We start from the raw sequence: 16,912 nt of genomic DNA, 5'->3' as shown, positions 1-16,912 counted from the left end.
TAGTGGCAATAGCTACCCATGTAACAGATGGTACCGTGCAGGACAAATGTCGATCTCGTACTCATTCATTCTCCAAAGATTATAAAATGACAGAGAAGCGGAAGTAGTCTTTAACTTATAAAGTAATTCTTTATGTAATTTCAAAACCCTATTCCTGCTCTGATAATATCAGAGCACAATTTACAGTACTCAGATTTCAGGTGTGCTAGATACACTCACTAGTGATTTCAGTCATCCACTGAGATTAGTGAAATTAAAACATTAAAAATAATACAAAGTACCAAGAGCCAAGGACAGGGACTGTACAGCTATGAAAGATATGGACCTGAACTGCAGTTTATACTCCCTAAGTGGTAATAAAATTCTGTTTAGTATACAGCACATTTAAAAGCATCATACTTCTCCCTCCAGCTCCACATTCCTCCCACAGCCCTCTTGGATGCTAAGGAGGATGACATGACATATAACAATAAAGAGACTGTGTCTGTTTCATTTTATTTTTGTCTTCTAACAATTCTAACTGAAATCAATGGCAAAAATCCCCAGAAACAATTTTTCAAGTTTTTTAAATTAATTTAATTTTGTAAATTAATTTCCGTGAGAGTTTTGTTGAGCAAGAGTATGGTTTGGTAAATGCTTTTTGATCATTCAGGTTCTATTTCACTTGCCAATATTTAACATTACATACTGTATACACCTAAAAGAGCTGTCTATGGTGTTTCCTACCTTATCACCTCTTTCTCCAGATGGCCCAGGTTGCCCAGTCTCACCTCTCTGTCCTTTTTCCCCTGGCAGACCAGCTGGTCCTGTAGATCCCAAGGACCCAATCGGACCTTGAGCTCCCAGCTCACCAGGTTGACCCTGAAAAGAGTCAAAAGTGAATGACTACTGCTGTAAACATTGCAGCAGGCAGCATTTCGGGGATGACTGTATGGATAAAACAAGGCTTATAATGTACATGATTCAAAACAGCTTGGTTGTATAGTCTGCAGATCTGTTCCCTTCATTAGATGCTCTAGGAACACCACCTTCAAACTTAACAACTTCCTCCAGGTGATAATTTCATCTTCAGCAGGTCTCCAGCACCACCTATCTGAGATGCCTGGGTTAAACTGCAAGTCTTCCTGGCTCTATCAACGTAAGTATCCCTTCTGCAAGCATAAGATTCCACTGAACATCCTATATTTGCCACCAGAGAAGTGATGGCTCATTTTAGACAAAGGGAGTTTGTACAAAATTAGAACAAATTGAGAGAGTTCCCTCTTAAGTCATACTATATGCTAATTATCTTGGGGTTTTAGCTTACTTATCTTCCATCATTGCTCTCAGATCTGAATGCCTCACTTAGAAGTTGTGAAATTTCCTGCACAAAAAAAAATAATAGCTATTAACCAACATATTTACAGAAAGTATTAATTCTAATAGAATTATTTGAGAGGATGCAGAATGTAATTTATCTATAAATAACTCTAAATTGTGTAGCTGTACCTACAGTACCCTATTGACCATCCCCATGGATTTCTATGCACTCTTCCAAGATTTTTCAGACTATAGCATTGCTTTGGAGTTGTTTTGAATTTGTTGCAGCTTTTGTTCTGTGCTGGTAAACAGTTATTAAATCATAAATTCAAAGTGCTGAATAAAACAAGTTTTCTAAACAGACTTCACATGTAAGCTGTCTGCATTTTCACCCTACAAAAATCTATGTATTTACAAGTCTTTGTTTCTCTTACTCATCTTTTTTATTTTGTGCCATTATCTCTGTTTAGCTACAGCTTCTTTTATTTACCAGCTCTAGAGTGTTTTGCTTTCTTTTCAGAATTCATCAATCAATTATACTATGGTATTAAGAAAGAGAGCGAGATGGAGCCCCATGCAGTCCCGAGAAACGCACATGGCTCTAAGACCACTTGAGGGCAGTAAAAGATACTTCAGTACAACCACCATTCATAGAAATGAGACCATAGCGTTTGTTTCTATGAATGGATTGAAGGAAAACAGTTATGACAGACACCAAAGGTGATTGTAAGCAGATATGTTAGCTTCAGGAATTCAGTTCTGTTGCTTCAACATAATTTAACTGCTTGCTTCTCAGTGTAAACACTCCCAACAGACTGAATCTAAATAAAGACTTACCTTTTGAATTATAAGCAGGGACCTAAATCTCTTTTCCTTTTTATTTATTTTCTATTTGTCTTTTCAACTATATCAATGTAATCAGTATGATTTTACAGCTGGACATGAAGAAATGTATGGTATGCATCATTCAGGAAAATCAGCAAAGAAGCAGAGTAATAAGAAGGTAACTGGCTACATGCTTGGAACAAAAACATACTATAGGCTTATGCTGTACTGGAAGCAGGACTGGATCACCACTGGCTCTGAAGCTATGAACAGGAATTTAGTCCAGAGGCCAGGAAAAGAAATCCTACACTTACAAATAAGGAGTCCCTGAAAAAGTATCCTCGTACAACTCATGTTCCATTTTTCTTTACTGTCGCCTCTCACTTAAACCTTAATCCTGCTTCCAGTGAAGTCACTCGCAAAAATTCCAGAGCAGAATCAGCCTGCTGCCTTCAGCAAGTTACCATTTTCTTAATACCATAATTTCAGCAGTGTAAAATATTATGCAAATTAAGGGGTATTACTATTGAAATCTGCTAATTCTGCATGCTTGCTAACAATGAATCAGGATTCTGGGTGTTTCAGTATTTGCTTGCATGAACAATTGCAGCCTGTCTATTGGCAGTGCCTTGCACATCCTCTGTTGTAAACCTGAATTTATTCATTGAAGTAGTCTTAAAGCAGCTATTACACCCTTTAAATACTTGATAAAAAGATGTCTGGACAACCATTTTTTTAATTAAAGCATAATGTTGAGTATAAGAAAAGTGAAATGAATGAGACTAATAGCACTGCAAAATACAACAGTTTGGGCCATTCACTCTACTGGAAGCAGTACCTTTTTTAGTACACTGAACTAGTGGTTATCATGCAAAATGCAACATTCAGCAGCAGGAAAAAAATTCTGGAAGATGTCTCTTATTAATGCTCTAATGCCTTTGTCTTAACAGTGTGTCTTGTTGACAAGTTTCTGCAGCAACTTTGATATCTTTAATTCACAGTGTATATGCTCTGCATTCAAGAGTTGAAAGAAAAAGTTTTCATATGTTATATCTATTGGACAGTTGGAGGAACATGATTTTGATAGTAATCAAAAAAAGCTGAGACACTGTATGAATTCTATGGTAATTATCTGTCATAATTAACCAGTAAACACTTCCAGGACATATAGTCCTTTAGACTGATAAAATGGCTTTGTTAATTGACCCTGTGAATTTAATTGACTCCACAGTTTATGTCTTCAGTAGGAGGTAGTGAAGTCATAAAACAGAGTCACTGAATCCAGAATTCACAATAGGTTTGACAGCTGGTACAACTTTAGCATGCCATATGAAGCTGGTGGATTGTCTCTCTCTCTTTCAGCTCAAAGACTGATAATGACTGAGAGCTTTGTTAAGACCAAACTGATACCATGTCATAACATCTATTATCACATCTATTATTTGTGCCCATCCAATGTGTCTACGACAGCATTACAGTCTCAGGACAGCTGTACAAATAAAGAGGATGAAGGTAGTCATGCTCATGTGGAAATGACAAATTAACTCAGTTAAAATGAACAGAATATTATGCCTGCTCTGCCATCTGATGCCAATAAATTCCTTTAGGATTTCAATGCCTTGTTAATTGTCTAGGTCAGGAACTACCCATGCCAAGATTATGGTCTGTTATTTTAGCACATCCTGGGCTTGACCTGCAGTAAGAAACTGACTTTTGACAAAACAAGACTATATTTTTTTTAATTAAGTATGCTTCCTAAGACTAAGACTGCAAATACTTTAAGATCGTGCAGCAAAGTATTTAATACTCTTTGGAAAAGGCAATGGCCAAGGTAATTTGGAATTACTTTTTTTTGATTGTTCTAAAACTGAAGAGCACCTGATTTCTTGAGTGCCCTGAGCACTGTCTGAGCGAATAATATTATAAAGGGCTCTTAACTGGGGGGGGTGGAAAAAAAGTTAATTATACTAAAGTAAATTCTTGGTTTTTGTTATTGATAAAGTTGAAAGAAGTCCAGTTACCAGCCTTCAGTTAGGACAGCACCCTATGTTACAGGCTATGTGGATTTACAAGTGATATGTGAAATGTACTTACCTTCTGTTCACATGAATAAAACTGAAAATGCCCAGCAACTCCACATAATCAGATTGTAGGCAAGTAATGTAACACCCTTTGTCATTCTGTACTAGGCTCCAGCTTGTAACCAGTCTTTCCCATTTTAGCAGGAGCAGGGCAGCGATAGGGAGGAAAGTAGAGCAGTCTGAGAGCAAGAGAGGAGGGCACACAAAGGCATTTGCAGACAGATGTTTTCTTTAGTAATTTGCTTAGTGAGGTGGGAGCATCTGCTGCAACTCTAAGCTCCACCCATGTCCTCTCCCCTTTTGGAAGAGCAGGTCTATTATACAGCAAAGCCACAGCTTCCAGGGCTTGTAGGAGTGTCCATTCTGGAAAGTTCCACTCCTCCACTGTAACTGTGTGGGACTGGGACCAAAACCATTTTCACTGTAAATCAAGGCTCCAAAATAAACCTTATCAGTATTAACTTTATCAACATGAAATAAATCTGAAAAAGCACACAGCTTGGTATTAAATCCACTTCTTGTCCTTAACGGAACAAATTTTTCTATGGTAGCGGGTTAAACATTGAGTGAGGGTCAGACTAGTATATGGCATGTACTTTATTTTCAGTTTGTTCAGAAACAGCAGATAATATAATGACTTTTCAGTATTGATAACTTCCTTTTTATAATCAGATTTTGAGCTGATTAAATGTAATAGTAACTCTCAGTGCTTGACTCTTCTTGGCATCTGTATTATGCTGCAAACTACTGGGAAATTCTGTGTTCTTTTATCCTATTCAATGATCCATCAGGAACATAGTACCTGATGATGCAGATGTATTCACAGTGAAGTGCTGAAAACATTTTCTACAGTGTATTTTTGTTTTAACTCTGTGAAATCATGAAAAGAAAAAGTATTCGATAAGCCAGTGGGTGTCACTATTGTGTTAAACAAACACTGAACAGCAGCTAATTTGGCACTGACACTGTAAGAAACACCGTTAATGGCTGAAAACAGACAGTTGCAAATAGACCATTTTAGACCACAAATAATAAACATCAGATTAGCAAATAAAATAAAATAAATGTTTATTGAAACAAGTCACTGTGTGGTAACATTTGGTTGATTTAAATCTACAAAAAAAGAATGATTTTGTAGTTTTGTTTTGCCTGATGTGCAAAAGCTTGCCAATCTGAAGCAACTAAGAAAAACACTGTTTTAGTATAGTGGGACAGGGTACCAAAAGTATTACAGAAAGAAAGATGCTCAACAACAAAAGGAGGGATAATTTAACAAGATCAAAACTTTAGAAATATGTCTAATATGAAAAATACTAATTTACAGATGCTGTAGCTGGACATTGTACGTGAAGAACAGTTTCAGAAAGACCTTTCAGTGAGGACATTGGAGTGATCCTGTTCCTACTCCACATTCTGGTAAGCAGGCTTCATTCCCTACAAGTTCAAATCCTAACTCTTGGGGCCATAGAACTGCCTACTGTTCTGATCAGCTATAAGAACTTGTGGTCTGCTTCAGATATAGATATGGGGTCTAATTTCTCTAGGTCTGTTTTATTATGGTTCTCAGCGAATGTGAGTTGAATGCAATGTATAACTGGTTTCAGGAATCTTCTATTTCAAAATTGTATCATAGCTAATGTACTGGGAAAAATTATCAAAATTATCAAAAAATTATCAACAGGTATGATGCTCCCACAGCATCCTCACAGCTAAATTGAGGAAGTGTGGTCTGGATGATCAGGTAGTGAGGTGGACTGTGAACTGGCTGAAGGAGAGAAGCCAGAGAGTTGTAGTCTATGGGGCGGAGTCTAGTTGGAGGCCTGTAACTAGTGGAGTGCCTCAAGGGTCAGTACTGGGACCAGTATTATTTAATATATTCATCAACGATTTAGACGAGGGAATTGAGTGTACTACCAGCAAGTTTGCTGATGACACTAAGCTGGGAGGAGTGGCTGACATGCCAGAAGGCTGTGCTGCCATCCAGCAAGACCTGGACAGGCTAGAGAGTTGGGCAGGGAATAACTTGATGAAATATAACAAGGGAAAGTGTAGAGTCCTGCATCTGGGCAGGAACAACCCCAGGTTCCAGTATAGGTTGAGGAACGACCTGTTAGAGAGCAGTGTAGGGGAGAGGGACCGGGGGGTCCTAGTGGACGACAGGATGACCATGAGCCAACACTGTGCCCTTGTGGCCAAGAAGGCCAATGTCATCCTGGGGTGTATTAGAAGGGGGGTGGTTAGTAGGTCGAGAGAGGTCCTCCTTCCCCTCTACTCTACCCTGGTGAGACCGCATCTGGAATATTGTGTCCAGTTCTGGGCCCCTCAGTTCAAGAAGGACAGGGAGCTGCTGGAGAGAGTCCAGCGCAGGGCAACTAAGATGATTAAGGGAGTGGAGCATCTCCCTTATGAGGAAAGACTGAGGGAGCTGGGTCTCTATAGTTTAGAGAAGAGGAGACTGAGGGGTGACCTTATTAGTGTATATAAATATATAAAGGGGGAGTGTCACGAGGATGGAGCCAGGCTCTACTCAGTGGCAAACAATGATAGGACAAGGGGTAATGGGTACAAACTGGAACACAAGAGGTTCCACTTAAACTTGAGAAGAAACTTCTTCTCAGTGAGGGTGACGGAACACTGGAACAGGCTGCCCAGGGAGGTTGTGGAGTCTCCTTCCCTGGAGACATTCAAAACTCGTCTGGACACATTCCTGTGTAACATTATCTAGGTGTTCCTGCTCCGGCAGGGGGATTGGACTAGATGATCTTTTGAGGTCCCTTCCAATCTCTAGCATACTGTGATACTGTCAAATAGTGGGAGAGATCTGGCTTTCCTCTGATGCTAGTGTGTTTACATCTCCTATAGTGAGTCAACTAAGCATATGCATTTGAGATCATTAGACAGATTTTAGATATTCACTTCCTGAGTGTGCAGCTTGAAAATTCAAATACAAGTGCTGGATATTCCATGTGCATGACAGACTGCCATTGCATACTGACATTCAGAAAAGTGTGATTTAATAAATGCCTCTTACTCCCCAAAACAGAGAGAATTTGCACAGTTTCTCAGCTAGTGAATATTAAATATATTTCCTCTGTGCTGTAAATCACTCAGTTAACCCACAGGATCTACTAGAGAGATGTGATGCCAGATGGTATATCTACTATACTGTTAAATTTCACCGTTCTTACCCCACTGCCCTGAAGTATACATCAGCTGATTTTCTAACTTACCTGTGACAACCGACTTAGCATCTCTTGTGAATTCTTACTCCTTACACCTCATATGCCAGAAAATGGGAGACCTTCCTCTTAGATTTCTGCTTGCTAGGTTCTCTCTACACTAGTATGAAAATAGGCCATTCGCTTCATCTGCAAAAGAACGGTCTTGCTGACTTATATTTATTATTCACTAGCCTCCAGGCATTTCACATGATCTCATAGAAGCTAGATCAGGTTGGGTCATGAATAGATGCTTGCTTTTTAAATCTACTTAACTCTATAAACAAAGCCAAAGGAACTGAATGGGAGCAGACTCTGGGGTCGGCACAGGACAGGTTTACAATCCATCAGTGCTAACAGCAAATATTTTTTAAACTATCTAAATTCTGTTAGAGCAGCCAGCATTTTGTGAGGTCTCTGACACAACACTACAGGAGTTACCAAGGAAATGACTTCCCAAGTAGAGAAAGTGGAGGAAAGTTTTCACTGTCTGTTGGACGTATCAGGAGAAAATTACAATCATGGACTTTATGGGAGACCTAAGAGGAAGAGATGAAAAAAGTCTAAAATTACGAAGTTGCTCTTTGCCTCTAATTAAAAACATTGACTGCTACCGCCTACTGGAAAACAGTACATCTTGACTGTGAAAAAGAAGGCAGAAGAAATTATCAATTGGTCCAGACTGGCACTAAAAAGTATGTAGAATACTTATTGGCATATAAACTTTCACTGATGACTTTCTCCCCTCATTATCTGTTCAATTTTTCTTGAATGAATATGTACAGTATCACACACTACATGCAGAGATTTAACACATTTTGATACGTCCTATGGAAGAAAGAGTCCATGGAAGTCTTGCATGTCCTATGGAAGAAAGAGTCTTTTTGAGCTGTGACATAGATCAAAAGACAAACAGCATAATGTAAACCTAATTCTAACAGGGCTGTAATCCCAATTAAACGGAAGCTGGACTTCCATTGTGATGTGGACAACTGTAATGATATCCGAATGGGATATACTGCTAGCAATAGTGACTAGACTGTTTTTCAGACAGTGGATGATTTCTTGCTAATGAACAGTAGTGCAAATCTGTCTATAGCACAGTTATCTAAGCTTGAGAGAAATAAAAAATGACATGTACACAAGCTCTTCTAAGACCCAATATAGCAAACTTCTATACTGGGTTTATAAAAATCTTAAATAAAAGTTCAGGTATTTGCTTCTACTTTTCTTCCAACCTGCCCAATTTCAATACATTCAAGTATGGCCACGGCAGTTTCCTTTTCATACTCCCATGGTCATATTTCCTCTAGCTACAGCCTCAATTATCTCGTCCACTTACAATGAAGAAGGCTTTCTGTGTGTGCATTTAACAGATTTTCAAAAACGCAACTGGAAGGCAAAGTCTGAATTACTGTGCACTCACAGTCAGTTGCACAGATATTGTACACTGTCCTGGTAACCACAGCTTTAACTAGTCATGCTTAAACTGCATTAAAAAAAATATAAAAAATAGAAAAGTCATTATGCCAAAGACCGTAGGAAAGATTTGAGGTCTGTCTTTCCTATGAAAACTTCAGAGTATACTACACTCCTGACAGTCATTCTACTTGACTCATAAACCTAAATAAGAGTTTAATTTTAGGTGTCTATTCTCTTATTATCCTAGGTTTTTACTGTTCTAGCGGAGAGATGCTAAGGGCTACACTTACGTCATATGCAGCTTACAATGTTTTTAATTTTACAAAATGTGAACATAATTCATTTGTCACTGGTAATTACAAATAAACAAAGCTGATTTATGTTGGTTCTAAGACTTTTGTTCTACCTTAATTTTAGTAGAAATATTTGTTATGGATTGACTATAACCCTTCTCCGGACAGAAATAACCTGTTTGTTCACTTTACTAGCTAAATTTCCAGTGGGCAGTGCTTCCACTGAAAGTCTAAAAAGGAAGGTAACATTCTAAAATCTGTAAAATGGCAATGTCATCAAATACCTGTCATAGTGTTTTATACGTACATAAAAACCTCTCAAATGAAACTGGCAACAATATTTTCCTCCCAGTCTGCTGACAAAGTGAAACCCTTATCAGATGGTCACACCTTAACTTTGATACTGTACAACTGCTGTTTTATCAGCAGATAGATATTCTGACTTCCCTAAAAATCTCCTTTTCATTAGTGTGTGGAGAAGGATACAGGGAAGTGAAAATTAGCAATGTGTGAAACAAACTGCTCAGGTTTTTATTCAAATGTTAAGCTATTACTTTTAAGTTGGACCTATGACATCTGTGTAGCACAAGGTCTACATCATGAGACAACAATCATCTTTCCTATGGATTGTAATTCCTATGCATTCCAACAGGTGTATTACACATAATGTACTTCCTATGCATTCCAACAGGTGTATTACAAATAACGTACTTTGCTAAATAGCTTTTCCCTCAGTGCACTTTTTAGGGAAGACAAAAGTTAACAGAAACTTTCCATTGAAACTGGAACTCTATTTGGAAGTATTTGGCTAACAGGCGAATGGTCATGTTCCAGCTAGTCTAATGAAGGATTTAGTTTCAGTTCTTGAAAGAGTCTGAAGAACATGTTTAATCAATTCATAATAGGTCTGACCTTGCATATTTCTAACACAGATAATACCTCAGAAGTACAATAATGAGACAATTTGCCCTTGTTCCCCTGTAAGTTTTAGACGGCTATGTTCAGTGGAAGATCATGAAGGGAATACCTTACATCTAATTCTCTGTGGTATAAAAGATTAAAAGATAAACAAACAAAAAAATTAAGGTGGACTGGTCTGTGTATATCAAAACAACTTAATTCAGATTCTGATGTAGCTCACTCAGACACTCCATTTCTCATTCAGCCTCTGCAAAAGCCCCTGGTACTGCAGTTGGCTTAACAGAGCTGAATAAAGACTTGTTAACCTTCAGGGCTGCTATAACGTTGGCCCTCCAGCCTGTCTGGGTGTGATTAATGTTCCATCACCTTTTGCCAGCAAGTACATGAAGTTTCTAGAATGTTTTGTGCTTTCAGCAAATGTTTGCTGAGGGGAGCAGCTCATCCTTAATTTTGACAGAGTTGTTCTAAATAGTGAAAAGGGAAAAATTACAGTGCTCTGCAACCGAACATATAATATTGGTCTTATCACAACTTCTTTACAAAGAAGGATTATTTCATAAACTGTACACTTCTGAAATTTTAGGCCTGCATACTGTACAATGCCAGAGGCTTTCAATGATAATTTATTTCTTGCACTTCAAAGACAGAATTGAGGAAGATGCAAAACTCTGAGGAACCAGCCCAAGAGCAGGATTCAGACAGCAAAGGCGATAAAGCAGCTGGTTTGCATTCTAGGAAGCTAACAATAAGATAAACAAATCTTTTATTTTGTAATGGGTAGTCTCCACAAAAGCAAGGAAAGAAAAGTCACTGTGTCAGAATGTAAAGGCAGAACACAGCAAAGTTTAGAAATCAACAGGGTTGCAGAACAACAGAAAAAAAGATAAAGTGATCCTATAGAACTAATTCATCACCATATATTAGTATAGAAAATATTTGCAACAATCTAAAGTGGTGTTTAGGTAAGCCATATTTCATGTAGGGTCTGATAAGTACTTCTATTTCTTGCATACTGTTTAACAGAAATGATTGCATGAAACATAAATTCATATTAGGTTGGAGAGACTTTATCCATCAGTGTGCATACTTATTTCAGAGCTATTTCAAGAAATTCTCAGACTTACATTTTCTTAATGACATTGAATTTATTTTGAAATATTTATTACGCTTCTATTTGGCACTTACTTAGGTCCATATCCTTGGAATTTAGAAAACTATCTGCAAATGCAAACATCATAGTTCAGTTTATCTGTGGTGAGGAGGACACCTTAGGAAAGAGCAGTGAGTATTTATTATTGACTGATCAGGGGCATGTAATTCAAAATTTCCAAGCTACTGAGAGAGAACCAGAATCCGGGAAATTTCTTCTAGTTTCAATGTCAGTTGTTTTTAAATGGCATTTTAGATCAGGTTTTTGTATCCAAAACAGTCTGTTCAGTACTGCTGCGAGACACTGCAGTGCTGCTAGTCAAAATACTTTTCCTGGGATGCCCTTTTGTTAACACAGTGTTACAGAGATAGACACATCCTAGGCCCCTATTATGAAAATCCTACAGCAATGGGGGTCTTTAATATACCCATAATCCCAGAGGATTAGGATAGGATCCGAGGACACCAGGGCAGTGATCATGACACAGCAAAGCATGCAGCCAACTGCAGAAGCACAGGAAAGAAAAGGTGTGTCTTGTTTTTGTGGTGACTCAGGTTGTACACAAACAAATGGGGCATTCAGCTCTTTCAAAACTTTATCCACCATGGTCAAGATTTCTAACCGTAATCTTTAACAGTAGTACTTTGAAAGAAAACAAATTCCAACACTAACCTACAGTTTTTCAGGTGTTCAGGGCATGCATCTACTCAGATAATAGTTAAATTGTTTGCTACCACTATATATATGATTCTAGGATTCTATGATTATATATATATATATATATATATGCATTTTGAGAAACAACAGCCAGGATAAAATAGTTAGCACTGGACCATAATTTCATTTAACAAATAGCAACATACAGAGTTACTAATTTTAGTGCATAATATGGAAATGCCTTGGCTTCACTCAATATTTTATGATTCTTTAAAAGGCAAAGATAATACAGATTTTTTTTTTATACTTGGTGTATTAAGCTAGTAAAATAAAAGGTCTGCAAGCTTTTCCAGAATATGAAACACCTAAATTGTCATAACACTAGTAAATGGCATAGACATTCTCTTTTAGCCAACCTCTTAGTAGATTAGCATAGATTTCTAAACTTAAAATATATTCAGAATAACCTTTGTCTAAGTACTAGATTGATCTCAAAGGACACCTAACACAAGAAAGGCAACATGAATATTACAAACCTCATTTACAAACTTGTTTAACATCTTAAATTCTTTTGACTATAGCAGTACATCATACCAGTAAGTGAATTATAATAGTTTGCTATATTAAGACTTATTTATGCCTGAATATTAATTTATTGATTTGTGTCAACCATATTGATTTTAAAGAGCAGCAATGTACAAAGTATTTACAACAGTAATTAGCATTAGTTCTAAGCATCACTTACTCTTGATCCTTTTTCTGGAAAGCACCGACAAACTGAACAATCCTGTCCCCCACATGGGTCAATATATGCATATCCTCCCTAAAAATTAAAAGTGTATGGATTTACCAATAAGCAACAGACAACAATCACTTCATCAAATATTGTCAACTGGTCATAATATTCAATTAGATGATTTTGAAGCCAAAATACTTGGCTACCCTTGCATACCCACAGGGCGACTTCCTTCTGATAAAGAAACTTTGCATAGCAGCAAACATCAGAGTATTGTGTGGATCTTCAGCTTGACACATCTGAACCTTTCCCAATGTTTGCTTCATAAAATACACACATCAATACTACATTTAAAATGTAGTAAAATCCCAAACTTCTTGGATCTCTCATCAGCAGAAACATGCTGGCAAAGTAGAGGCCATAAGCAAAAGCTTACTACTGTTGCTGTACAAAGTGAAACATATTACCTGCAAGTTATGTTAAGTAATGCAAATATTACATCTAAAGACAACTAAAGAAACAGGCTACATCTGGAAAAAAATTTAACAGAATCAGAATTTAATTTGTAATAACATGAAACATGTAACACACCACATTAGGGTAGGAGACTGTTTAGCAACAATTAGATGATAAAAGGCAAAACAGGTTGAAGAGCCACAAGCCCACTTAGCAATAAAGCCCTGTATCTAATTCTTGTCTGTTAAATGAAAAGAGAAGCATGTGCATGCTGTAATTATGCATTGCCTACCACTAACTTACTTATTTCTTATATTAAAACTTTCTGTCCTTGTCCTCTTAATAGCAAAGAAACAACTACTTTGTTTCATCAAATTGCTATGGGGGGGGAAAAGCATATTCAAGGAGACACAAAACCACACCAAGATGTGAATTAATTAGTTTTATTGTGTGGTAAGTGAATATGATTTTATTATTATTTTCTATTTCCCAAAGTGTAGTATTAAACATATACCAATTATATACACCATATGCATTTATAAATTCATGGTGAGTGGACGGTTGGAATGTCCACAAAGTGACATTATTTTCAGCAAAATTTTCTAAACTATTAAAGTAATTTCAAAAAAGGATGACTTAAAAGATTTAAGAATAATTTAGGTAAAGAGGTCAACAGTGACAACCTGAAATTATTTGCTCAGGGTGGATCAAATTTTTATCAAGGTCAACATTGTTTTGTTACTGGTTTTAATAGCCAGCGGAACACTATAGGTTAATGCTTCAGTTTTTCAAGGAGAAAACACTGACAAATATAAGATAAGGAGCAAAAATTCTGTTCTTTCTATCTATAATATTTTAAGAATACCTGGTATTCCCAAAGCTCTGAACCAGAGGGTGTGATAGCCTTTCTCACAGACTGGATTTCTGATGAAATTACTTATCTACTCCACGCTAGTCTCTCACGTAGTTACTGAAAACTTGCCTCCACTGGAATGTCAGTGGAATGCAAGTTTATAATAACATGTAAGCTGTTACCCTTTGTTCTAATTGAACACATTCATTCCATTTTCAACAGTTAACTAAAAAGGAATTACTTTGGGGGGAAATGACAAAAAATAGCTTTTAAATACTTGAAAGAAACGAAGAGGATGGACTTGAAAGAAGTTCCACTGAGGGTATTGCAAATATAAGGTTAGTATGGAGAACAGTACAGAGAGAAAAATAAAGTAGATATTGAGGCTATATTATCTGAAGTTTTGGCTTTAGAGAGATGGGAATTTACATCAGGAAGCCAGTTTAAGATCGAGGCTAATGTACAGAAAAGGGCTTGAAAGCTACAGTTTGATATATGCTATAATGCAGAGCCACTGAAGGGAACTTTGTGAGAAAGGAGACAGATTCAGTGTACAAGAGAGGGGTTTTTTAAGTGCAGCTTCCCAAAGTATTTAAAGATGCTAAAGTTAGAATCTGGAAGAACCAAAGGAGAAAATTATAAAATAGTTAATCTTAGCAAGTGAAACAGAAAGTTAGAACTGCAGAAACACTGAAAGAAATGTCACAGTTTTGCCACAGAACTATACATCATCTTGATGTATATAGTACTACTTATCTGAACCATATGATCCTATTGATCACCTGTTTAAAGTAAATATGAATGTCACTTACCCCATCAATCTCTTGTACTGAAAAAACAACTAGCAGCCACCTGATTTAAAAGAAGGAATAAGCTAAATTAAAACTAATTTTGCAACCTCCAAAGTTCACAAGAATGTTGCCTCTAAAAAGTGAGAACTGTGTACACATAATTAAATCCTATTTGGGGTTGGGATTATATAGTTAAAAGAATATATTTATAAGGGGTATGCACCATGAGGGAACGGTCAGAACATGCTGTGTATTTGTCTTTTTGTATTTGTGAACAAAGACTAAATACAAACAGATAGGCATGAATAAGACTATGTAAAAGCTCTTGTAACTTCCCCCTGATAACCTACTTCTAATCCCACAATTAAGAATGGCTAGAGGAACCATTACAGAAAAATTTCTCCATGGACACCATGGGGCGAAGATTGAGCAGTGACAGAGATGACCTGCATCTGCCCCAAAATGAATTAGCTGGTGCTGTTTTTTTTTTCTCAGAGATAGAGTGAGAAAAGGCAGAGAGCAAAGCAGTACTCAAAATAGTCCCATGATTCCAGAGCAGCTGCTGGGGAAGCCAAGCTCCATGCCAACCATTGCAAGTGATGGGTTATAAAGTTGAAATCATGTCTTTTATTATTTCTACATGCAAAAATAAAAATAAATAAGCTAAGTTAAAACAAAAAGGTAGCCCCAGGTCTCTGCAGCAATACAGGAAATAAGCATTATTATTAATTAATATTCATACAAACATTATTATTAATGAGAACTAAGGTGTCACTCATTATATGAAACGATATATTATATACGGCAATAACGTATAGACTACTGTGTGTTATTCTCCAAGCTATAGTGAAGCCTGTATCAAAATTACTCCAACCCTGCAAATACTGAAGCATTTAGTAACTTTTCCAAAGTCCTATTGAGATCAACCTCTGGTTTTGATTTGTTATTCACATGATCAAGTCTTTGGAGCATGGAGAACTGTGCCAGCAAACCCACGATTACTCTCCCTGATTATTAATTGTTCATAGATTCAAACTACAAATTATATAACCTATATATGTTGATAAATTCAATACTGACAAATTTAACTTATCAATTTATGTACATTTACTCTATACACTTCTTAAACCTATGTTGTCAGCTACTTTTTTCGAATACACAAATTTTACAGAAAAAAATATTTATCAAAATAATTGCAGAACTGACGACAGAAGCTCATACTGTCTCTCGCTAAATGAGAAACAAAAGACTGATTAAACAATGGAAGATTGCCAGATGATCAGTTACAATACTAAATGGTGGGGGAATCTTGTGCATCCCAGTGATTCAGCCTTTAATCATCAAACAAGTTTGTGTAGAGAGGATTTAACTTCACAGGAACACTTAAATCAGGTAGCAGGAAATAGCATAGGTTTGTTCTTTTATTGTTACCCATTTAAGGCCATTTTTTCAGGCAGTCTCTGTAAATATATTTTCTCATGTCAACGTTGGCCAGGTGTGAGTTATTTTTCATTTAAGAAAATGCAAAGTTCTCATGAAGCCCTTGCACAACTGAAATGGAAATTTGATGATGCTGTTCTTGATGCGCGGCACCGCAATCTCCCTTTTTTCCAGTCACAGACGGCAGGCATAAGTTTGCCAGGTTGTTCTCTGTCACTTCAAAACCCCTGCCTCCTGAAGCTATATAGACATTGCCCAAATACTCAAACCAACACAATACTCTCAGAGGTAAGACATTAACAAATAATGAAGAAGAAAACAAAAGCAGCAACCTTGGAGAGAGGGCTGGGATTGAAGGCTGCTACTTCAGGGAACACCTGACTAACAAGCAGCCTGGCCTTGCACAAACCAAATGAACATGAAAAAGATACTGGAGAGAGCTCAGGCATATTAGCACAATAGAAGACTGCCGAGCAGTGAGGGTGTCAGGTTCAACAAAGTAAATTTTCTGGGCCAGGTTCCCAGCTAGAAAAGCATAATTTCACATTCCTCAAGACCCCAGTGCTTGAAGAAGGAAAATAATTGGTATTTCCTGGAAGACATTATCGAGAAGATCCCACACACCACACTCAAAATTCTGGGCAGCAGTGACCGTAATCTATACCTAAGGATCATTTTCCTCTACAAAGAGCTCCTGCCACAGCTGCTACCAGTCATTTCCATCACAGTCTCTAAAAGTTTTCTTCATGCCTTTTAATAATTGTCCCTCT

At 37.2% G+C, this 16,912-nt stretch overlaps 1 protein-coding gene and 1 long non-coding RNA gene across 2 annotated transcripts in view; one reads left to right on the top strand and one right to left on the bottom strand.

Annotated features, from left to right (window-relative positions):
- The window catches only part of COL4A4 (collagen type IV alpha 4 chain), a 68,119-nt gene that overhangs the window by 50,700 nt on the left and 507 nt on the right, over positions 1-16,912 (bottom strand). The window contains exons 2-4 of the mRNA XM_061452995.1: positions 14,724-14,763; positions 12,612-12,689; positions 727-861 (exon numbers count right to left, since the gene is read on the bottom strand). Of these exons, the coding sequence (XP_061308979.1) occupies positions 727-861; positions 12,612-12,689; positions 14,724-14,763 (253 nt within the window). The remainder of the gene's footprint in view (positions 1-726; positions 862-12,611; positions 12,690-14,723; positions 14,764-16,912) is intronic.
- LOC133269017 (uncharacterized) lies at positions 611-8,960 on the top strand. The gene is made up of 5 exons (XR_009743264.1): positions 611-877; positions 1,073-1,138; positions 3,487-3,636; positions 5,530-5,621; positions 7,817-8,960. It is a non-coding gene; the product is annotated as an uncharacterized LOC133269017 (long non-coding RNA).

The sequence above is a fragment of the Pezoporus flaviventris genome, unplaced genomic scaffold, assembly GCF_033815535.1.
Source record: "Pezoporus flaviventris isolate CSIRO_AGI_PZ_B2104156 unplaced genomic scaffold, CSIRO_AGI_Pfla_v1 ptg000013l, whole genome shotgun sequence".
In the NCBI taxonomy this organism is placed as follows: Eukaryota; Metazoa; Chordata; class Aves; order Psittaciformes; family Psittacidae; genus Pezoporus; species Pezoporus flaviventris.
Note: the sequence above shows the minus strand (reverse complement) of the source record. Positions and strands in the feature narration are given on the sequence as shown.